Source organism: Taudactylus pleione, unplaced genomic scaffold (genome assembly GCF_031769625.1).
Source record: "Taudactylus pleione unplaced genomic scaffold, aTauple2 ptg000925l, whole genome shotgun sequence".
In the NCBI taxonomy this organism is placed as follows: Eukaryota; Metazoa; Chordata; class Amphibia; order Anura; family Myobatrachidae; genus Taudactylus; species Taudactylus pleione.
The window spans coordinates 244,940-270,000 of record NW_028285326.1 but is presented as its reverse complement, the minus strand read 5'-3'; the positions used below and the strand labels follow the sequence as shown (position 1 = coordinate 270,000).

The following is a 25,061-nucleotide window of genomic DNA, read 5'->3' as shown; positions in this document are numbered from 1 at the left end:
CACCCTTTCACTGCACCCTTCCTTTGATATATACTATGTTTATGGTTTTGTCAGTGGTGGCTTTGTGTATTTTTTGACGTTACAATTGGACACTCAACAGACCTTGCTGGATGCCACTGGGGAGAAGTTCTTCACTTCTAAGATTGTGCGGATGTGCTCTGTGGACCCAGAGTTCTACTCTTATGTTGAGTTCCCCATTGGATGCACGAAAGATGGGGTAGAATACCGGCTCATTCAGAGTGCCTATCTTAACCGCCCAGGACAGAAACTAGCACAAGAGCTAGGGATACCAGAAGATGAGGATGTTCTGTACACAGTCTTTTCTCAAGGACAGAAGAACCGATCCAACCCTCCACGTGAGTCCGTTCTTTGCCTCTTCACCCTCAGCCAGATCAACAAACACATTAAGGAGAGGATACAGTCCTGTTACCGTGGGGAGGGAAAGCTGTCTCTGCCATGGCTGCTTAATAAAGAGCTGCCCTGCATTAATACGGTAAGAGATGTCTTTTTCCTATAGCCTGCTTGCTGCCTCCGGAGCTCTTCCAGTGCTGGGAAAAGCTGGCTCTGGGCCCTTCTCTCCGCGTTGTTAGGATGAAGCAATGCACTGGGGAGTGTTAAAGCCACATGTGAAGATTTGTTGCTTAATGTATAACATTATTAAAAATTGATTTTTTGTTCATAGTGGAACTTGCTCCAATAGGTGCTCTGTGAGCTAATTAAATTCCTTTTGTATGATTTTGGCTTGTCACGGGCGCTATGCTCGGAACTGAGAGAGCCAAATAGTGCTGCAACCTCTTACACAAGATTAATAGGATTGTAGCCAACATTCCCTGTGTAACTCGCTAATGCCAGGGAGCTGACTTGTGCGCACAAACTTTCCATTATAACCTTATTGCTCTGTTACTTCTACCCAGCCTGATTCACTCGTCTTTGTCCACATTAATAAATCCCTCATTCGATAATACATTTATTTCCGTTATAACCTATGGCGATACAGTATTGTTCCTATTGTACACGTGATATCTACACAGACCAGCCCACTCCGTTATGCGCATTTCAATTTACAAGAAATGGCAATTACATTATTTTGCCCCAAAATAGCAGATGACTGTTAATAGGCAGGAGCAGGAGGCCTGCGTACAGTACTCGTTATGTAGGTTTAATTATTCTATTTTTCATTTGAGCTCTGATTTCTGAATTTGTTCCTTCAATGTTTCTGTTCTCGTGAGCTCTCTCCCGTCACTCTTTGGTCTGGAAACTTTTACTGTTCGTAGGTTTCCGGGCCTGTAATTTGCAGTGTTTTTTCTGAAACCCTCTTCAAAGCTCGTATAGCTCCTATACCCAGTTATTTGTGGAAGGATAGCACAAGACTCCTGCCATCTACGTGGCATACTCAGTGCCATATCTGTATCTGGCTCGCTCCAAGGAAGCGCAGAATCTATACATATGTAATATTATATTGGTGAAGTGCCAGTCACGTTCTATTAGTGGTTAAGCCTATAACCCCAATTATATGGCAAATGTTGCAGAGTATCAGTAAATGAAAAGCATAAGGGACAGAACTATGAGTAAGTAATGTGTGCGCTATGGTGCATCCGTTCTGCCTGATGAGCAAATTGATGCATCTCCTCCAGTGTAGCTATAGCGCTGCGGACCAATTAATGTAATAATACTATTGGTGTGCAGTTATGTGGCTGGCATAAACCTGTTGAAGTATAATGTGAAATAGCTGATAAGAGAGGTCAGTTACATACAGTTTAGTACTGTAGATAAAGGTTACATTATAAAACACCCCAAAAGGCCTCTATAAATGTCAATTCTATTTCCTTGTATTAAATTTAGCCGCACAAACATTTATAGGAGTGGAGCTATGTAGATGGAAAAGTATCCTCTAACTATTAGCAGCAATAATAGCATATATTATACAAGATACAGAGCCAGTGGCCAACACACTTGGAACAGCCCAAAATATGACACCTGCTTTGACTGTGACATAAAATCCATGCTCTAGCTGTCCTAGTTACATCAGCCTTGTCCCAATGATATCCCTACACAGTCTGAGCCCCCCACAAGTGATTACAAATTAGTATGTCACCCTATAAAATTTGCCTCTGTCCCAGACTCTGCTCTATAAAATTAGTACATACCTGCCTCTGTCCATACAACATGATTACACACCAGCCTAAGCCCCCATAATTATTAAATAACCCTCTTTCTCCTGATTTAAACTTTGTAATAATTTTTTGCCGGGCGCAACTGAAAAACATCAGTACATTGTCGTGCAAGATTGTGTGCGGTGGTTGTCAAAGACCCTCCCATAAGATTTTACTGTCCTTTGAAAAAAGGGGAGTGGCTTCACGGTTTGACTGGATTTGTGTTTGGCTTAACATGTCCCTACTTTCAAATCAGAAATTTTAGGAGGTATCCTGATAAACTGGGAAAGCCACAACAAAAGCCTGGTTAGCCCTGTTCCAGCCAGTGTAATACAGAAAGTTATACAGGTAGAGTCTCCCATATCCAAATTTTCTGAAATACGGAATATTCCGAAATACGGAATAATTTTGGCATGACTGAGATAATGAAACGTTTTATTGTTGATGGTTCAATGTACACAAACTTTGTCTAAGGCACAAATTATTAAAAATATTGTATAAAATTACCATCAGGCTGTGTGTATAGGGTGTATATGAAACATAAATTAAATTTAATTTCTGTACACAAACTTTGCTTGAGCCACAGAATTATTGAAAATATTGTATAAAATTACCTCCAGGCTGCGTGTATAAAGGTGTATATAACACATAAATGCATTCTGTGTGTATATTGGGGTCCCATTCCCAAGATATTTCATTATGAAATGCAAATATTCCAAAATACGAAATATTCCGTTATCCAAAATACCCCTGGTCCCGAGCATTGTGGATATGGGAGACTCAACCTGTATCTGTAATAAAACCTGTATTGCAGACACATTCCGCATATCTGCTACTGCTTGGTGTGATGCCACTGGATCAGTGCATGCCACTCCCTCAGCTAGAGTCCCGTATGCCATCAGCTTGGGTAAGAAGCCTTTAATAGGAGAAAAAAAAGGTTCATAAATAACTGTAGTTAGTGGAGACATGAAGTGGCTTGTTTATGAGAGTAATTATTTTCTAAGCCTTCCCTTACCTCTGAAAGCATTATGACCTCTCCTGGGCAGGCTGTATAACTCCTAAATGATTCTCCATCATCTATTTGTGGCCCATTTCCTGTCTGTGCTGTATAGATCCCCTTCAATAGAACCTGGAAGTGACGTGAGTGAGGGCGCATAAAGTCCACCAACAGAAGAAACTTGTCCCCTCGCGGGCTCTCTTCGCTCGCCACAGGCTTATATTCCCCCTCTATGTCCACGTGGATGGTAAGGAATGACGTCGTACCCTGACGTCATCAGTTACGGTCCATCTATGGAAGGGGATCTATTCACTACCATATCCTGTCCCCATGTGAAAATTCAGGCTGTTTTAAATGACCATTAAACCTAAAACACAAGTTATGTAAACTTTTACATATATATTTATGATGTCATTGTACCCATTATGAGAGAACTGTAAATTTCTTCTTCAGGGTCCATAGGGACCACAGCATCTACCTTGGGGGTATGTAGTGGAAACTATCCATTGCACCAAACAGCCCTAGCTTTGCAGCTCCCAGCATGCATCGGTCCTCTCCCTATATACCCCACCCCCAGCCACAGGTATTCAGTATTTTTGTTCAGTATACGGCATGTATTCAGACTAGGCAGTCCCAGGCTTTTTCTTTTCTGATTTACTTAGTTACCGAGTTTCGCAGTACCAGACGCCGTTACAGACACAGGTACTGCGACTCCTACTACCTCCGCTGGGGCCGAAGACACCAGTATCGCTATATGCCCTGAGGTTCTCGGCGGGTCTCAGCATGGCTTAGCTAGCGCCTGTGCTGCGGTCCGGACTGCAGGTCTGGCATGGAGATGATAGGTGAGTGCGTGGCAGTCCTAGCATCCGGTGTAGGAGACGCATCGGTGCAGCTGCGGGTGAAGCCCTCGTGACGTGTCCTCACTAAAGCGGCCGGGACCATATCGCCTGTCGCCGAGAATGGGTGGTAAGACGCACTAGAGCGCACTAGTCAACATCTTGCTACTGTGAGGTCAGCGTACCCTGCCATCAAAATCACAGCCTATGGGAGATGGGCGCTCCTCCCCCGAACCAGACGCAACTTCCGGGGTGGAGTTTAGCGTCTGGTTTGCTACATTTGACCACCTCGTGATGACACTCGCAGATTGTGTGTGTGTGTGTGTACTGCTGTAGCTGCTGGTCTCAGAGGTTGGTCAGTCTCCCTGTATACCTCTCCCTTGGGCCTGGTATATAGCACTCTATATCCTACCATTACCCCTCCGGGGTTGGCTAGTTGTTGCAGAGTACCATTTCCAATAGCAATTGTGCGTATTTATACACTGTATGTGACTGTAATGCTAGCTGCTGTATGTATATATACACTGTATGTGACTGTAATCCTAGCTGCTGTATATACACTGTATGTGACTGTAATGCTAGCTGCTGTATATATATACTGTATGTGACTGTAATGCTAGCTGCTGTATATACACTGTATGTGACTGTAATGCTAGCTGCTGTATATATATACTGTATGTGACTGTAATGCTAGCTGCTGTATATATACTGTATGTGACTGTAATGCTAGCTGCTGTATATATATACTGGATGTGACTGTAATGCTAGCTGCTGTATATATACACTGTATGTGACTGTAACGCTAGCTGCTGTATATATACACTGTATGTGACTGTAATGCTAGCTGCTGTATGTATACACTGTATGTGACTGTAATTCTAGCTGCTGTATGTATACACTGTATGTGACTGTAATGCTAGCTGCTGTATATATACTGTATGTGACTGTAATGCTAGCTGCTGTATATATATACTGTATGTGACTGTAATGCTAGCTGCTGTATATATACACTGTATGTGACTGTAATGCTAGCTGCTATATATATATAGTATGTGACTGTAATGCTAGCTGCTGTATATACACTGTATGTGACTGTAATGCTAGCTGCTGTATATACACTGTATGTGACTGTAATGCTAGCTGCTGTATATATACACTGTATGTACTGTAATGCTAGCTGCTGTATATATACACTGTATGTGACTGTAATGCTAGCTGCTGTATATATACTGTATGTGACTGTAATGCTAGCTGCTGTATATATACTGTATGTGACTGTAATGCTAGCTGCTGTATATACACTGTATGTGACTGTAATGCTAGCTGCTGTATATACACTGTATGTGACTGTAATGCTAGCTGCTGTATATATACACTGTATGTACTGTAATGCTAGCTGCTGTATATATACACTGTATGTGACTGTAATGCTAGCTGCTGTATATATACTGTATGTGACTGTAACGCTAGCTGCTGTATGTATACACTGTATGTGACTGTAATGCTAGCTGCTGTATGTATACACTGTATGTGACTGTAATGCTAGCTGCTGTATATATACACTGTATGTGACTGTAATGCTAGCTGCTGTATATATACTGTATGTGACTGTAATGCTAGCTGCTGTATATATATACTGTATGTGACTGTAATGCTAGCTGCTGTATATATACACTGTATGTGACTGTAATGCTAGCTGCTATATATATAGTATGTGACTGTAATGCTAGCTGCTGTATATACACTATGTGACTGTAATGCTAGCTGCTGTGTATACACTGTATGTGACTGTAATGCTAGCTGCTGTATATATACACTGTATGTGACTGTAATGCTAGCTGCTGTATATATACACTGTATGTGACTGTAATGCTAGCTGCTGTATATATACACTGTATGTGACTGTAATGCTAGCTGCTATATATATAGTATGTGACTGTAATGCTAGCTGCTGTATATACACTATGTGACTGTAATGCTAGCTGCTGTATATACTGTATGTGACTGTAATGCTAGCTGCTGTATGTATACACTGTATGTGACTGTAATGCTAGCTGCTGTATGTATACACTGTATGTGACTGTAATGCTAGCTGCTGTATGTATACACTGTATGTGACTGTAACGCTAGCTGCTGTATATATACACTGTATGTGACGGTAACGCTAGCTGCTGTATGTATACACTGTATATGACTGTAATGCTAGCTGCTGTATATATACACTGTATGTGACTGTAACGCTAGCTGCTGTATATATACACTGTATGTGACTGTAATGCTAGCTGCTGTATATATACTGTATGTGACTGTAATGCTAGCTGCTGTATATATACACTGTATGTGACTGTAATGCTAGCTGCTGTATATATATACTGTATGTGACTGTAACGCTAGCTGCTGTATGTATACACTGTATATGACTGTAATGCTAGCTGCTGTATATATACACTGTATGTGACTGTAACGCTAGCTGCTGTATATATACACTGTATGTGACTGTAACGCTAGCTGCTGTATGTATACACTGTATATGACTGTAATGCTAGCTGCTGTATATATACACTGTATGTGACTGTAACGCTAGCTGCTGTATGTATACACTGTATGTGACTGTAATGCTAGCTGCTGTATATATATACTGTATGTGACTGTAATGCTAGCTGCTGTATATATACACTGTATGTGACTGTAATACTAGCTGCTGTATATACACTATGTGACTGTAATGCTAGCTGCTGTATATACTGTATGTGACTGTAATGCTAGCTGCTGTATATATACACTGTATGTGACTGTAATGCTAGCTGCTGTATGTATACTGTATGTGACTGTAATACTAGCTGCTGTATATATACACTGTATGTGACTGTAATGCTAGCTGCTGTATATATACTGTATGTGACTGTAATGCTAGCTGCTGTATATATACACTGTATGTGACTGTAATACTAGCTGCTGTATGTATACACTGTATGTGACTAATGCTAGCTGCTGTATATATACACTGTATGTGACTGTAATGCTAGCTGCTGTATATATACTGTATGTGACTGTAATGCTAGCTGCTGTATGTATACACTGTATGTGACTGTAATGCTAGCTGCTGTATATATACACTGTATGTGACTGTAATGCTAGCTGCTGTATATATACTGTATGTGACTGTAATGCTAGCTGCTGTATATATACACTGTATGTGACTGTAATGCTAGCTGCTGTATATATACTGTATGTGACTGTAATGCTAGCTGCTGTATATATACACTGTATGTGACTGTAATGCTAGCTGCTGTATATATACTGTATGTGACTGTAATGCTAGCTGCTATATATATAGTATGTGACTGTAATGCTAGCTGCTGTATATACACTATGTGACTGTAATGCTAGCTGCTGTATATATACACTGTATGTGACTGTAATGCTAGCTGCTGTATATATACTGTATGTGACTGTAATGCTAGCTGCTGTATGTATACACTGTATGTGCCTGTAATGCTAGCTGCTGTATGTATACACTGTATGTGACTGTAATGCTAGCTGCTGTATGTATACACTGTATGTGACTAATGCTAGATGCTGTATGTATACACTGTATGTGACTGTAATGCTAGCTGCTGTATATATACACTGTATGTGACTGTAATGCTAGCTGCTGTATATATACACTGTATGTGTCTGTAATGCTAGCTGCTGTATGTATACACTGTATGTGACTGTAATGCTAGCTGCTGTATGTATACACTGTATGTGACTGTAATGCTAGCTGCTGTATATACTGTATGTGACTGTAATGCTAGTTGCTGTATATACACTGTATGTGACTGTAACGCTAGCTGCTGTATATATACACTATGTGACTGTAACGCTAGCTGCTGTATATATACTGTATGTGACTGTAATGCTAGCTGCTGTATATATACACTGTATGTGACTGTAATGCTAGCTGCTGTATATATACTGTATGTGACTGTAATGCTAGCTGCTGTATGTATACACTGTATGTGACTGTAGTGCTAGCTGCTGTGTATATACACTGTATGTGACTGTAATGCTAGCTGCTGTATATATACACTGTATGTGACTGTAATGCTAGCTGCTGTATGTATACACTGTATGTGACTGTAATGCTAGCTGCTGTATATGACTGTAATGCTAGCTGCTGTATATATACACTGTATGTGACTGTAATGCTAGCTGCTGTATATATACACTATGTGACTGTAATGCTAGCTGCTGTATATATACACTGTGACTGTAATGCTAGCTGCTGTATGTATACACTGTATGTGACTGTAATGCTAGCTGCTGTATATATACACTGTATGTGACTGTAATGCTAGCTGCTGTATATATACACTGTATGTGACTGTAATGCTAGCTGCTGTATATATACACTGTATGTGACTGTAATGCTAGCTGCTGTATGTATACACTGTATGTGACTGTAATGCTAGCTGCTGTATATATACACTGTATGTGACTGTAATGCTAGCTGCTGTATATATACACTGTATGTGACTGTAATGCTAGCTGCTGTATGTATACACTGTATGTGACTGTAATGCTAGCTGCTGTATGTATACACTGTATGTGACTGTAATGCTAGCTGCTGTATATATACACTGTATGTGACTGTAATGCTAGCTGCTGTATGTATACACTGTATGTGACTGTAATGCTAGCTGCTGTATGTATACACTGTATGTGACTGTAATGCTAGCTGCTGTATATATACACTGTATGTGACTGTAACGCTAGCTGCTGTATATATACACTGTATGTGACTGTAATGCTAGCTGCTGTATATATACACTGTATGTGACTGTAACGCTAGCTGCTGTATATATACACTGTATGTGACTGTAACGCTAGCTGCTGTATATATACACTGTATGTGACTGTAATGCTAGCTGCTGTATATATACTGTATGTGACTGTAATGCTAGCTGCTGTATATATACACTATGTGACTGTAATGCTAGCTGCTGTATGTATACACTGTATGTGACTGTAATGCTAGCTGCTGTATATATACACTGTATGTACTGTAATGCTAGCTGCTGTATATATACACTGTATGTACTGTAATGCTAGCTGCTGTATATATACACTGTATGTACTGTAATGCTAGCTGCTGTATATATACACTGTATGTGACTGTAATGCTAGCTGCTGTATATATACACTGTATGTGACTGTAATGCTAGCTGCTGTATATATACACTGTATGTGACTAACGCTAGCTGCTGTATGTATACACTGTATGTGACTGTAACGCTAGCTGCTGTATATATACACTGTATGTGACTGTAATGCTAGCTGCTGTATGTATATACTGTATGTGACTGTAATGCTAGCTGCTGTATGTATACACTGTATGTGACTGTAATGCTAGCTGCTGTATATACACTGTATGTTACTGTAACGCTAGCTGCTGTATATATATACTGTATGTGACTAACGCTAGCTGCTGTATATATATACTGTATGTGACTGTAACGCTAGCTGCTGTATATATACACTGTATGTGACTGTAACGCTAGCTGCTGTATATACACTGTATGTGACTGTAATGCTAGCTGCTGTATATATACTGTATGTGACTGTAATGCTAGCTGCTGTATGTATACACTGTATGTGACTGTAATGCTAGCTGCTGTATATACACTGTATGTGACTGTAATGCTAGCTGCTGTATATATATACTGTATGTGACTGTAATGCTAGCTGCTGTATGTATACACTGTATGTGACTGTAATGCTAGCTGCTGTATATATACACTGTATGTGACTGTAACGCTAGCTGCTGTATATACACTGTATGTTACTGTAATGCTAGCTGCTGTATATATACACTGTATGTGACTGTAATGCTAGCTGCTGTATATACACTGTATGTTACTGTAACGCTAGCTGCTGTATATATATACTGTATGTGACTGTAACGCTAGCTGCTGTATATACACTGTATGTTACTGTAATGCTAGCTGCTGTATATATATACTGTATGTGACTGTAACGCTAGCTGCTGTATATATACTGTATGTGACTGTAACGCTAGCTGCTGTATATATACACTGTATGTGACTATAACGCTAGCTGCTGTATATATACACTGTATGTGACTGTAATGCTAGCTGCTGTATATACACTGTATGTTACTGTAATGCTAGCTGCTGTGTATATATATACTGTATGTGACTAACGCTAGCTGCTGTATATATACTGTATTTGACTGTAACGCTAGCTGCTGTATATATACACTGTATGTGACTGTAACGCTAGCTGCTGTATATATACACTGTATGTGACTGTAACGCTAGCTGCTGTATATATATACTGTATGTGACTGTAACGCTAGCTGCTGTATATATACTGTATGTGACTGTAACGCTAGCTGCTGTATATATACACTGTATGTGACTGTAACGCTAGCTGCTGTATATATACACTGTATGTGACTGTAACGCTAGCTGCTGTATATATACACTGTATGTGACTGTAATGCTAGCTGCTGTATATATACACTGTATGTGCTGCCTTTTTGTTCCAAACTGTCAGATGTACCTGTCACTGTGTTTCATTGATGGGTAGTCACATTGCATTTATACTGTACACCTTATACCATTTACGCATTTGTCATGTCTAAATGTGAAGGATGATATGCCAGTACCCAGATCATGTGTAAGGGTGTAGGTGATATGCCAGTACCCAGATCATGTGTAAGGGTGTAGGTGAGAAGGATGATATGCCAGTAGGTGAGAAGGATGATATGCCAGTACCCAGATCATGTGTAAGGGTGTAGGTGAGAAGGATGATATGCCAGTAGGTGAGAAGGATGATATGCCAGTACCCAGATCATGTGTAAGGGTGTAGGTGAGAAGGATGATAAGCCAGTAGGTGAGAAGGATGATATGCCAGTACCCAGATCATGTGTAAGGGTGTAGGTGAGAAGGATGATATGCCAGTACCCAGATCATGTGTAAGGGTGTAGGTGAGAAGGATCATATGCCTGTACTCGGATCATGTGTAAGGGTGTAGGTGAGAAGGATGATATGCCAGTACTGAGATCATGTGTATGGCTGTAGGTGAGAAGGATGATATGCCAGTAGGTGAGAAGGATGATATGCCAGTACCCAGATCATGTGTAAGGGTGTAGGTGAGAAGGATGATAAGCCAGTAGGTGAGAAGGATGATATGCCAGTACCCAGATCATGTGTAAGGGTGTAGGTGAGAAGGATGATATGCCAGTAGGTGTGAAGGATGATATGCCAGTACCCAGATCATGTGTAGGGGTGTAGGTGAGAAGGATGATATGCCTGTACTCGGATCATGTGTAAGGGTGTAGGTGAGAAGGATGATATGCTAGTACCCAGATCATGTGTAAGGGTGTAGGGAGAAGGATGATATGCCAGTACTCGGATCTTGTGTAAGGGTGTAGGGAGAAGGATGATATGCCAGTACTCGGATCTTGTGTAAGGGTGTAGGTGAGAAGGATCATATGCCAGTACTCGGATCATGTGTAAGGGTGTAGGTGAGAAGGATGATATGCCAGTACTCGGATCATGTGTAAGGGTGTAGGTGAGAAGGATCATATGCCAGTACTCGGATCATGTGTAAGGGTGTAGGTGAGAAGGATGATATGTCAGTACTCAGATCATGTGTAAGGGTGTAGGTGAGAAGGATGATATGTCAGTACCCAGATCATGTGTAAGGGTGTAGGGAGAAGGATCATATGCCAGTACTCGGATCATGTGTAAGGGTGTAGGTGAGAAGGATCATATGCCAGTACTCGGATCATGTGTAAGGGTGTAGGTGAGAAGGATGATATGTCAGTACTCAGATCATGTGTAAGGGTGTAGGTGAGAAGGATCATATGCCAGTACTCGGATCATGTGTAAGGGTGTAGGTGAGAAGGATGATATGCCAGTACTCGGATAATGTGTAAGGGTGTAGGTGAGAAGGATGATTTGCCAGTACTGAGATCATGGACCTCATTCATAGCCAGTCGCACTGAGCGTGCGGTCGGTCTGAATGAGGGGAGGATGTCTTGAATTTTCAAGACGTCCTCCTTTGCAGTGGTAAGGCTGTGGGTTAACACCCACAGTCTTACGACCGCCTAAGATGATGGTCGCGATGGTCAAGACCATCGCGACCATCGGGGCTTACAACGAGACCCTAGGGTAGGATCTCCCTTGTCGTAAGCCCTGGAGAGCTTTCGGCTCTGTCTGAGCTGGAAGCTCTCCACTGACATCACTAGTGATGTCAGTGGGCCCGCCCCCAAACGCCTCCATTTGGGCTGCCACCCCCTCGGCCCGCCTTCCAAACGGGGCGAGTTGTCAATCAACAGCGACAGCTCGCCCCCTTTGGATCGAGACCCGCTACGACCGGTGCTGTCGGTCGTAGCGGGTCTCACGCATGCGCACGACGTCGCTGTCGTGCGCATGCTCTGTGGGTGGGCATCGACCTGGTCCGAGCGCATCGGTGCTAACGACCGGGACTGAATGACCTCCCATGTGTAGCCTCTGTTGTAAACGGCTACATGTTCAAGCCAATACATCTAGAGCTCCAGCGCTAGAACCACCCGGGTGGTATCAGGTTTTGTCGCACTTGGTGGACAAAGTCAGAGAAGTGTGGGCTCCGGCTGCGGTATTTCCCCATGCTATGGGGTATTCACAGCAGTTGCATCTTTTCATGTATTTGCCCCCCATGAATTCCTGTTAATTCTACTATCTCTAGTCAGAGTATGGCGTCGTCTATAGCTCCTAAGCAGCCAGATAGACAGGTGGCGGCACAGCAGGGGCATATTAGAGGTTCCTATCAGTTGCCTCATGACGACCCGGACTCCTCTTCAGATTCTGACTCTGTGTTCTGGGTCTTCCTCCATAGAAGACCATCAGTCTCTTATGGATGTCCCCTTTCTGGTCAGCGAGGTTAGATCTGTTCTCAGTATAGAGGAAGAGGAGGCCCCACCGACAGCTAGAGTGGTCTTTAGTCGTCAAAAGAGGACTATTTTCCTCAGTCTGAACAAATGACGAATCTTATGTCTGAGGCATGGAGTACTGCTAGGAAGCATTTTCATGTTACAAGGAATATAACCTATCTGTACCCATTTCCACTTGGCGAGTGTAACAAGTGGGAGGTTCCCCCACCGATAGACGCTTATGTCACGAGGTTGATTAGGAGTGCTACGTTACCCATTCATGCAGCATCCTCTTTAAAGGAGGTTACAGATAAGAAACTTGACAATCATTTGTAATCAATGTTTTCATTATCAGGAACTATTATCAGACCAGCTATGGCTGCAGCCTGGGTATGGAGGAATGGACGACCGCTCTGGAGGGTACTATGCTAACCTGATGCTACCAGAGAACAGCTGTCTTTTCTCTATCAGATGTGGGAAGCAGCTGTGTATATTGGGGAAGTGGTCATTGACGCAGGTATTTTGGCTTCTAGGGTCTCGGCGACTTCAGTTGCAGCCCGAAGATCACTTTGGCTAAAAAACAATTTGAGGCTCTACCCTTCGGGCTGGCCACAGCCCCTCTGGTATTTACCACGATAATGACAGTCATGAAGGCTCTTCTCAGACAAGGAGTCAGGGTACTGCCATATCTAGATGACCTCCTGATATTGGCTCAATCTCAGGAGATATTGCAATGTCATCTGCGGATGACCATTGTCTGCTTACAAGAGCACGGCTGGGTAATCTATTGGGAAAAGTGTTTTCTTTCTCCAACTCAGCAGATGGTGCACTTAGGGTTGCTGCTGGACTCTCTGGGACAGAGGATTCTTCTACCCGAAGACAAGCTTGTGGCACTACAATCTTGTGTGCGCAGTCTACTCTGCACGCAAACTTAGTGTCAGTTCACTTGACTATGCAGGTACTGGGCTCCATGGTAGCCACATTCGACATGGTGCCTTATGCCAAGTTCCACTCCAGGTCCCTACAACATTGGATTCTGACTCATTGGGATGGTCAGTATCATTGCATAAAGGCTCAGATGATTCGCATCTCACCAGAGGTTCGGCTCTCCCTTGCATGGTGGCTGGAGACGACTCCTTTAAACAAGGGTTGTCCATTATGGTTTTCGGAATGGGTACTCCTCACCACGGACGCAAGTCTGCAAAGATGGGGAGTGGTGACAGGTCAATACACCTTTCAGGGAAGGTGGATGGTCCAGGAAAGTCACCTGCTAATAAATATATTGGAGCTTCGTGCAGTGCACAAAGCACTCCTACTAGCTAGGACTCCTACAGGCCAAGCCTGTCCAAATGCAGTCCGACAGCAGTGGCCTACATCAATCATCAAGTTGGCACACGAAGTCCGACAGCCATGGAGGAAGTGGCAAGGATTTTGCTATGGGCAGAATGCCATCTTCCAGCAATCTCGGCAATATTCATCCCAGGTGTACTCAACTGGGAAACTGACTTCCTAAGTCGCCAGGACATACACGCCGGAGAATGGGCTCTTCATCCGGACGTGTTTCAACTCATGGTGGACAAGTGGGGGTTACCGGACGTAGACCTCATGGTGTAACGTCACAACCACAAGGTCCCCAGGTATGGTTCCAGGACAAGGGACCCCTCAGCCGCCATCGTGGACGCTCTGGCGGTGAGGTCAGGTTGGCATACCTGTTTCCTACAATCTGTCTCCTCCCAAGGGTCGTCAGAAAGTTCAAGCAGGAAGGCGGCAAGATAATACTTATAGCTCCTGTCTTGCCCAGGAGGCATTGGTTCTCTGACCTGATGGGTCTGTCCATAGACAGTCCGCTTACACTGCCTCTATGACTGGCTCTGCTGGTGCAGGGTCCCTGCCTATATCGGGATTTACCTCGTCTGGCTTTGACTGCATGTCTGAGTCTGCTGTCTTCAAGGCCAAGGCTTTTTCAGCCTCTATGATTCAGACGATGCTGAGGGCAAGGAAGCCTGCTTCCGCCTGCATCTATCACAGAATTTGGCATTCATTTTTTCTTTGGTGTGCGCACAGAAAATATGACCCTAAGGTTTTCAAGGTCGCAAGAAATCTTGCTCATCTTCAGGCGGGATTAGACCTAGGTCTTCGAATGGCTACTTTGAGAGGTCAGGTTTCTGCTTTATCAGTTTTGTTCCAATACAGGATTGCCCCTTTGCCGGATGTTAGAACATTCTTGCAGGGGGTTCTCTGGCTGCAACCTCCATTTGTCTCTCCGGTGGCACCGTGGGATTTGACTTTGGTTCTTAGGGCATTGCAGGCGGCTCCCTTTGAACCTTTGGATATGGTTGACAGTGAAGAAACTTTTTCTCCTTGCTATCGCCTCGTAGACTTTCGGACTTGGCAGCGCTGTCATGTTGCTCTCCTCCATATTTGATTTTCCATCAAAATAGAGCTGTCCTCCGTACTAAGGCGGGTTACCTTCCAAAGGCGGTTTCTCGTTTCCATATAAATGAGGAGATTGTAGTTTCGGCCTTTCAGTCTTCAGACCTGTCTACAGGTGAAGCTTCCCTGGATGTGGTTCGTGCCCTTCGTATCTACGTGGATCGTATCAGCTCCATCAGGAAATCAGATTCGCTCTTTGTGTGTTATGGGTTTCACAAACGAGGCTGGCCAGCAAACGAGCAGACTTTAGCTCGCTGGCTGCGTATGACTATTTCTCAGGTCTATATACAGGCTGATCTCCCTGTTCCTAACAAGGTGACAGCACATTCCACTCTGTGGGAATGTCGTGGGCGGCTAGACATGGTGCCTCGGCTGAACAGCTGTGCAAGGCAGCCACTTGGTCTTACGTCAATACTTTTTATCAAATTCTGTGCATTTGATACTTTTTTGCCTCCCAGGATGCTTCCTTTGGGTGGCGGATTCTCCTCTCTGCACAGGAGCTTCCCCACCCTTAAGGGAACTGATTTAGGACGTCCCCAAGGTAGATTCTGTGGACCCTGAAGAAGAAAATCAGAGTTATGGTAGAACATACCTTTTTTTTTAGATAACTTTCTTTTTTTCTTCGAGGTCCACAGAGCATCCTACCTGGCCTCAGCCGGAATCTGTTTTTGTTTTTTTTCGGGTCACTGATTCCCTCTTCGTATTGAGTATTTCTTGTGTGCGTTGTACTTCCTTCTCCACTTTCTGTTTCTTGCCGTTACGCTTGTTTACAAACTGAATGCCTGTGGCTGGGGGTGGGGTATATAGGGAGGAGGACCAGTGCATGCTGGGAGCTGCAAAGCTAGAAGCTGTTTGGTGCAATGGATCGTTTCCACTACATACCCCCTCCCCCAAAGGTAGATTCTGTGGACCCTATGGGCCTCGAAGAAAGTGTTATCTAAGGTATGTTACACCATAACTCTGATTTTTGTGGCACCATGTACTACTTTAGTTGGATGGTAAACTGCTCATGGATATGCTATAAGAGCTCTTGGACGAGTCCTTGAACTATTTTCCTGTAGGACTACTACAGTGATGAACAGGGCTGCCATCAGACATTGTGGGGCCCGGTACTGACAAAGCAGACAGGTGGAGATATCTATATATATCTTAACCACATAAAATACATTGAAAATGCTAGACCCACATAAAAAGAGCCAGGAAAGTCTGACTGCACTGGCCTGGGGCAGGGGGGGGATGATAGGCTCAGGGCTGAGGAGGGGGAGGGGGGTGATAGGCTCAGGGCTGAGGAGGGGGGGGGATTATAGGCTCAGGGATGAGGAGGGGGGGTATGATAGGTTCAGGGCTGAGGAGGGGGGGTATGATAGGTTCAGGGCTGAGGAGTAGGGGATGATAGGCTCAGGGATGAGGAGGGGGGGAATGATAGGTTCAGGGCTGAGGAGTAGGGGATGATAGGATCAGGGCTGAGGAGTAAGGGGTGATGGGCTCAGGGCTGAGGAGTAAGGGGTGATGGGCTCAGGGCTGAGGAGTAAGGGGTGATAGGCTCAGGGCTGAGGAGGGAGGGAATGATAGGCTCAGGGCTGAGGAGTAGGGGGGGTGATGGGCTCAGGGCTGAGAGGGGGGGCAGGACAATGACTGCTGGCAGGACTAGAGGGGAGACTCACAGGGCCGGGAGGGCTGTCTGGACTAAGAGAGACAGGGAAGGCTGGCTGAACTAGCTGGGGAGGCTCAGGGCAGAGAGTGGAGGACAGGGTAGGGAGGGTAGGGAACAGGAGGCGGAGCACAGGGCATAGTCAGGCACTATGTAGTACCTGGTTTCCTCTTCAGTTGGCAGCCGGGATCAGCGCTGACTGCATATCAGGATGATTGCTGCACCCACCGGCATTTCACCATGTGCAGGACCCGCTCCTGATTGGCTGCTGGTCCAGGAGCTTTGATTGGATGGCGTCGGGGCGAGCCAATCTACACTCTCGGGCCGGCAGCCAATCAGGAGCTGAAGCTCCTGATTGGTTGCTGGTCCGCGAGCTCCGGCTGGCTCGCGGCTGGCACCGTATTTGTAATTGTAAATTAATGCAGCAGGCACTATCACTACTCTATGCAGTGGTGGAACTAGAGAGTGGTGGGCCCAGGTGCAAGAGTATGCTTTGCCCCCCCCTTTCCTGGCACCCAGCACCACAACATTTCTTTACCACCCCTCACTGCCCCCTCCAGTCAGTAAATCCAGTCTGTCCAGCCCGTGTGCCAGCCTCATTGTCCCCCCCCCTCCAGCGTGTGTCAGCCTCATTCTCCCCCTCCAGCCCATCAGCCTCAATCTTCCCCCCAGCGTGTGTCCCAGCCCCAGCGTGTCAGCCTCGTTCCCCCCCCCCCAGCCCCAGTGTGTGTCTCAGCCTTGTTCTCCCGACCCCCCCCCCCCCCACCAGCGTGTTCCGACCCTGACTCTATGGCTGCCGATACGGCTCCGCAGCCAGCCTGGCCCCCCTGTCTCTGCTCTCTCCGGGCAGTCCCCCGGTGGCCCCGGTCATGAAATAGTGCTTTAGGAGGACCCTTACAACTTTGTCCTAGTCTCCACAGTCCTCATTGGCCATTCCTCTATAAGCTTCCATTTCCTCTACATGTGGGCGCTAGGTATCTGACCCACTCCTGCTTGGACAAATCATGGAGTTTGATAATTTTGTGTGTGGCTCCTGCTATGAACACAGCAGCTTTTGGGTATGTGTGGACACGCTGCGATTCCTATGGTCCTCACTGTGAACCAGTCTGCACTGAATAGCTGGCTGAGGAGCTTTGATTCAACCAGAACAGCTGGAGAATTGAATAGCGTTTGGTGCTACTTTAGATAGTCACAGGATACAAACCGATCCCGGCGTCTTGAAGCAAGGGGGTGTTTGTAAACCTATATCTTTTAAGCAATAAACAGCTACTCCATCGCAAACATGACAAGTTCACGCCTCTCGGATAGTCAGATGGTCTCTACATTTCTGAGCTCATAGCTTCTCTTTTTTTTTTTTATTCAGTTCCAAGACACTTCCGCACGGGTTAAGTCTTCCCTGGTCTCCTCAGCCAATCAAGCTATGTGCACTTTTAACATGGGGTGCGGTCAATTTCTTTGTGCATGAGCCGCTGCAGAATTGACCACCTCTCCGGTGCCTGTAAGTCTGGAGAGGGGAATGTTATTTCTTCATCGCCCTCCAAAACTTACTTCCAGGAGCATGTTTTTCTCTGCCCAAAGATGTTCTCCATAGACACGCAGCCAGCCCCTGATGAGACCGTCTTCCTGCTACAGAGTTGGTGCTCTGTAATTACAAATGTGCCTCAATATGCCATGCAGCGCGATAAGCTTGGCATGAATGAACTGCCAGGTCCCGTGCAACTCTGCTAACGGTGGGATGGGAGTAAGACCAGGAGACTGTGCTCATTAATGTAATATGCAACACTTGTATTATTATCATTTATTTATATGGTGCCACAAATGTTCCGCAGCGCCTTACAAAGTACATAAACATATTGTAGACAAGCGACTTACAGAACAATACAGGACCAGGACATAGATAATATAAATTCCTACATTAGCGACCAGATAAGCACCAAGTGTTGGGTATCTCTGTACAACGGAGTCTGTAAAATGCTGATATACAAGTGTCGCATATCAAATGAATCCGCACAGTCTCCTAGTGCATACTAGTCTCATCGCATTGTGACTTAGATGCATTTACGCCCAGCGCTAGCAAATTTTCACGGGACCATGCGCGCCAAGAGGGGCTGTTTGGTGCGACTGTAGCTAGCTTTGACCCCAGCTCTGCCTCCTTCTTCCGAGTTTCGGCAACTTGCAGGGCAAGACTTCCCAAGAGCTCATTGACTACAGCTGGCATAGAGAGGGACCTGGAGGCTGCTACTACAACATTTGCTCCAAGGATGTAAAGTACATGCATTTTGTTACTTATTTACACACACATACATTTGAAACACATTGTAATTGTACATTGCATTAGCCGGGACACAGAGCCGTGGTGGCTCTACAGTGCCTCCAACCCCCCTGCTTATCTTGGCGCTTATTGCAGTGCCTGCCCAGTACCGCAGACCTCTCCACACCTCCGAGATATACACCTGTGGTGCCTGCCCAGTACCGCAGACCTCTCCACACCTCCGAGATATACACCTGTGCTGCCTGCCCAGTACCGCAGACCTCTCCACACCTCCGAGATATACACCTGTGCTGCCTGCCCAGTACCGCAGACCTCTCCACACCTCCGAGATATACACCTGTGCTGCCTGCAGTGTAACCAGCATTTCCCCACCTTCTGACAACAAGAGGATTTTGGATACATAGTTCTGGCAAAGTCTAACCAGCGTGGCCACGCAGTGCGACAGACTAATGGTGAATTCATCTATACTGACTTATTTAAAGTGGGGACTCTCATTTAGCAGAGACTATTTGCTTATTTATGGTAATACTGGGACGCCAGTAGTTACCTTAAACACTGATATGTGACAGCGATCAGTGTGATAACTATATGCTTTGATCTGTTACAGCATATTATTGGATTGACAGTGTAACTATTTAGCTACCACAGGATTTGCAACAATTGCAAACAGCTAATGTATCCTATTAAGAGTACTGTGATACCTAATCACTCAGCATAGCAAAAAGGATTCTTTGTGATCTTTTACAGTGGTTTTTATGTGTACACTTTTTCTATCTGTTTATTAACAGTGTTATATATTGTTGCTGTTTATATGCAGTTATCTATTTTTATATTTATTTTTATTTGTGGATATTTTGAATAAAACCAATTTTGGTAGAACCAAACAAGCCTCTTGTACATTCAATAATAGAGAGCAAATCCTAAATGAATTGGTACATTTGAATAAAGGAATTGAATACCAGTGCAGTAACTTCTCGGTAGTCTTGTTACATTGTAATTGTATATATTTTGCTTATAATTTGCATCAAGCTTTATTCTCACAGACCTGCAGTACTTTGTAACCCAATTATAAACCACATTCTCTAAATACTTTCAAACATTATTTATATGCGCATAATTTTACTGGGGGGCACAGACTTTACCCATCGCAGCTCTGGCGGTACAGGGAGCTACCCTCCTGGTCCCCAGTGTTTTATTGCGCTAACAGTGCCCAGGCTTCCCATTTTACAGTCCTGAACTTTGGTTATACATTCCCCAGGTTTGGCTCAATGCGGGTTAACCTACATAGAAAACTCTGTCCAGTCTGTGGTGCACCATGCTGTCCCACTCTCAGCACAGGGTCTCCACATCACCCAACGTTCATCAACACGCTGCCTGGAAGTATGTGCTTCTGGCTGGAGGGTCACTAATTCCACGCAGTGGGTTAACCTACTTGAGGCTCTGCAGTCGCTGGGCTTATTCTGGAGCTGCAGTGTGTCCCCCGGTGCACCAGGGGTTAACCTTCCATTGTGAATTCATATTGAAAAGGCCCTATATTCTTTTTGAAAATGCATCCAAAGCTCAAAGGTTAACCCCCCTCAGTCCGCTTTAGCCAAGTTGGCCACGTGGGGTAGCCAGCTTCAGGATGGCGGCCTGACCACATTACCTTTTTAGGCGTTGTGTTTTACATGCTTCAGTATTGTATGTAAGTACAAAATGTGTTGAGGTACTATTCTGTTCCATGCTTCTTTGCTAGTAATAAAACCATATGGAATATTAACACAGAGCTGTAAGAGCCTAAAGCTTAAAATCTCTAGGCACCACCAAACTTGAGAAGGGGGCCTAAAAGTTATGTTTAAGCACATTCTGTCACCATGTTCATTTAGAGTTGACCCATTGGCTGCACAGTGGAGGCAGCCATTTTGTATTTTGTAAGACTGCAGCTAATCTCTAATGCATTCCTCAGTGATGTCACTGGTTCCAGGTCAGTTGAGGAATGCTCCTACCAGGGCCCGAAACTAGGATTTTTGTCATCTGTGGCAATGCAAATAAAAAAGGAGAAGAAAAAAACCAAGAGGATGAAAAGGGTGTGTGGTTTTGTGACACAGTAATGCCCATTACAACACATTATGCCACACACAGTAATGCCCATTACAACACATTATGCCACACACAGTAATGCCCATTACAACACATTATGCCACACACACATTATGCCACACACACTAAAGCCCCTTACAACACATTATGCCACACACAGTAATGCCCATTACAACACATTATGCCACACACAGCAATGCCCATTACAACACATTATGCCACACACAGTAATGCCCATTACAACACATTATGCCACACACAGTAATGCCCCCCAGTGACAACAGCCCCCCCCCCAGAGCTGACAGGTGTAACACACCGGCTCCTGTCTCTTACCTGCCAGGGCTGTGTGGTGGGGTGAGCTTGGGGCGGCACGGGACAGGGCTGCCACACGCTGGGGAAAGGTCAGCCCTGTATCATTCTAATGTGGTGCCGTTCATGGACCAGTTGGAGCTCGCAGACCGGCAACCAATCAGCAGCTGCCGGTCTGCGAGCTCCAACTGGTCCATGACCGGCACCACACTAGAATGATATGGCGCTAACCTTTCCAACTCTGCACGACCAGCGCCACTTTAGATCGATGGCATCTCTCAAGGCAGGGCTGCGGGTGGCTGCCTGCAGGTCCCGGCATGCAGCTCCAAACTCGCACATACAGCTACCTAGGTCAACCTGGCAGCCTCTCCTCGGCGCCACCTCAAGTCCAGCGCTTGGGGCACGTGCCCTCTTAGTGCCCCCGTGTTTGCGGCCCTGTTCCTACATTGTGTTTAGGTGACTGAGTTCTGTAAAGGTGTCTGTAATGGTAGGTACGTCTTTCTATGTGTGTTTATTTTCCTACAGTATTGTAAATTGCTGTGCTTGAATTGAAGGTAATCGTTGCTTGTGTTCTTTTTTCAGCCCATGCTTATTCATGATGGCTTCTGCGGAATGGCTTTAAATCAGCCAATCGGGGGTCTTACTGTGATTGAGGGACTGCCGCTGTTTGAGGAGAAAATGGATGGCATGGCTAGCGTGGCTGCTTACAGTTACAGCGGGCATTCTGTGGTGTTTGTGGGCACTCGCGTTGGAACTCTGAAGAAGGTGAGTGATTTTATGTTGGAGAAGACTGTGTTTAGGTGTATTGGTGGCATGAACTGTCTGTGCATCAGGAAGGGATTTGCTTTCTTATTAGTGTATCAGTGGGTTTGTTCCATATCACTACATGTTGCAGAGCTAAAAATAGATTTTACCTACAATTTTTAAATCCATGTATCTTCCCCTCCCCGTCAGTCTTATGCTGCTGGCGAGGAATTTCATCAATATGCACGGCAGCGTGGGAACATGTCCTTTCCTAATGCTAATAGGGGAAATTGGATGGACCACAGGACAAAACTGGCTTCCCTGCAGTAACCCTCTAAATTGCCTGGTGCATGGTATAACAGCACTGAGGGGGGTTTATTGTGTTATATCTCTGTAGTAAAGATGTGACAGCAAGGGTTTCACCCGGGTGTTACTGCAATAGCAAAACTTCTGGTGGAGTATGGCATTGATTGTGCTTTTGAAGCATTATCATCAACTAGCTGGATACCCAGCATTGCCCAAGTTGAAGACTGTACCCTGAAGTACACCTGCAGCCTTTATTTGTTTACTTTGTCCTCGCCTAGAACCCCATTCCATTCATCCTGAAAAGAACCCCACTGTTTGTGAGCATGCATGCAAACACTGACGTAACTACCGTGGGGGTGCGGCTGCTATGGTGCCCGAGCTGCCTCTGTACCCAGTCATGTGCACAAGGTGGGCCGGTCCAGTCAGTGGTGTTGATATGGTGCCGGTCAGCTGGCGCACCGGTAGGCAGATATGGAGAGACAGCGCCGCCTGTCAAGAGGCAATCAGAGCTCACGGACCGGCAGCCAATCAGCTCCTGATTGGCTGCCGATCTGCGAGCTCCGATTGGATCTCGTCTGGACCAGATTAATATTGCGCCAGCACTGTCTGTCCATTTGTGTGCTGGTGCGCCAACTGTAATTAGCTGGTGGACTGGCACCAAATCCACACCTGCTGGCTGCTGATGGCACACGGGGAGGCAAGAGGCTGCTGGAGGGACACCAGGAGGTGAGTTGCTGGGGGGGCATAATGTGTAAGGGGCATTACTGTGTAGCATAATGTGTAAGGGGCATTACTGTGTAGCATAATGTGTAAGGGGCATTACTGTGTAGCATAATGTGTAAGGGGCATTACTGTGTAGCATAATGTGTAAGGGGCATTACTATGTAGCATAATGTGTAAGGGGCATTACTGTGTAGCATAATGTGTAAGGGGCATTACTATGTAGCATAATGTGTAAGGGGCATTACTGTGTAGCATAATGTGTAAGGGGCATTACTATGTAGCATAATGTGTAAGGGGCATTACTGTGTAGCATAATGTGTAAGGGGCATTACTATGTAGCATGATGTGTAAGGGGCATTACTGTGTAGCATGATGTGTAAGGGGCATTACTGTGTAGCATTATATGTAAGGGGCATTACTGTGTAGCATAATGTGTAAGGGGCATTACTGTGTAGCATAATATGTAAGGGGCATTACTGTGTAGCATAATGTGTAAGGGGCATTATTGTGTAGCATAATGTGTACGGGGCATTACTCTGTGGTCTAATGTATATGGGGCACTACTACTAGATGGCATAACCTGAATGGGCTCTCTGTGGGGGCAAATGTATGTTTTTATACCTCTGGCCTCTGTAAGATCTTGCTATGTGGTCCCCAAAGTCTAGTTACGCACTTGCATGCAAAGACAGATGGCTGATTAATATATATGGTCACTTTAATATGGACTAAAGCTGGGTACACACCTGTACAATGGGCGGCTAGTTGGGTACAACTCTTCCAATCAACCGTGCAATGTGTCCCGAGTGTGACCCCCCCTACAGCTGCCTGTGAGCCGTATACACATAGTCAGTCAGATATAGCACAGTATGTACAGCTGCCTGTGAGCCGTATACCCATAGTGCAGATATAGCACAGTGTGTACAGGTGCCTGTGAGCCGTATACACATAGTGCAGATATAGCACAGTGTGTACAGGTGCCTGTGAGCCGCATATACATAGTGCAGATATAGCACAGTGTGTACAGGTGCCTGTGAGCCGCATATACATAGTGCAGATATAGCACAGTGTGTACAGGTGCCTGTGAGCCATATACACATAGTGCAGATATAGCACAGTGTGTACAGGTGCCTGTGAGCCGTATATACACAGTGCAGATATAGCACAGTGTGTACAGGTGCCTGTGAGCCGTATATACACAGTGCAGATATAGCACAGTGTGTACAGGTGCCTGTGAGCCGTATACACATAGTGCAGATATAGCACAGTGTGTACAGGTGCCTGTGAGCCGTATACACATAGTGCAGATATAGCACAGTGTGTACAGGTGCCTGTGAGCCGTATACACATAGTGCAGATATAGCACAGTGTGTACAGGTGCCTGTGAGCCGTATACACATAGTGCAGATATAGCACAGTGTGTACAGGTGCCTGTGAGCCGTATACACATAGTGCAGATATAGCACAGTGTGTACAGGTGCCTGTGAGCCGTATATACACAGTGCAGATATAGCACAGTGTGTACAGGTGCCTGTGAGCCGTATATACACAGTGCAGATATAGCACAGTGTGTACAGGTGCCTGTGAGCCGTGCACATCTGTCACATGGTGCCTACGCACGGTCACATCTGTCAT

At 45.1% G+C, this 25,061-nt stretch overlaps 1 protein-coding gene across 1 annotated transcript in view; it reads left to right on the top strand.

The window, feature by feature from the left end:
* The window catches only part of PLXNA3 (plexin A3), a 216,168-nt gene that overhangs the window by 33,208 nt on the left and 157,899 nt on the right, over positions 1-25,061 (top strand). Inside the window, exons 2-3 of the mRNA XM_088459658.1 lie at positions 1-493; positions 22,239-22,421. The exon at positions 1-493 is cut by the window's left edge and continues 747 nt beyond it. Of these exons, the coding sequence (XP_088315784.1) occupies positions 1-493; positions 22,239-22,421 (676 nt within the window). The remainder of the gene's footprint in view (positions 494-22,238; positions 22,422-25,061) is intronic.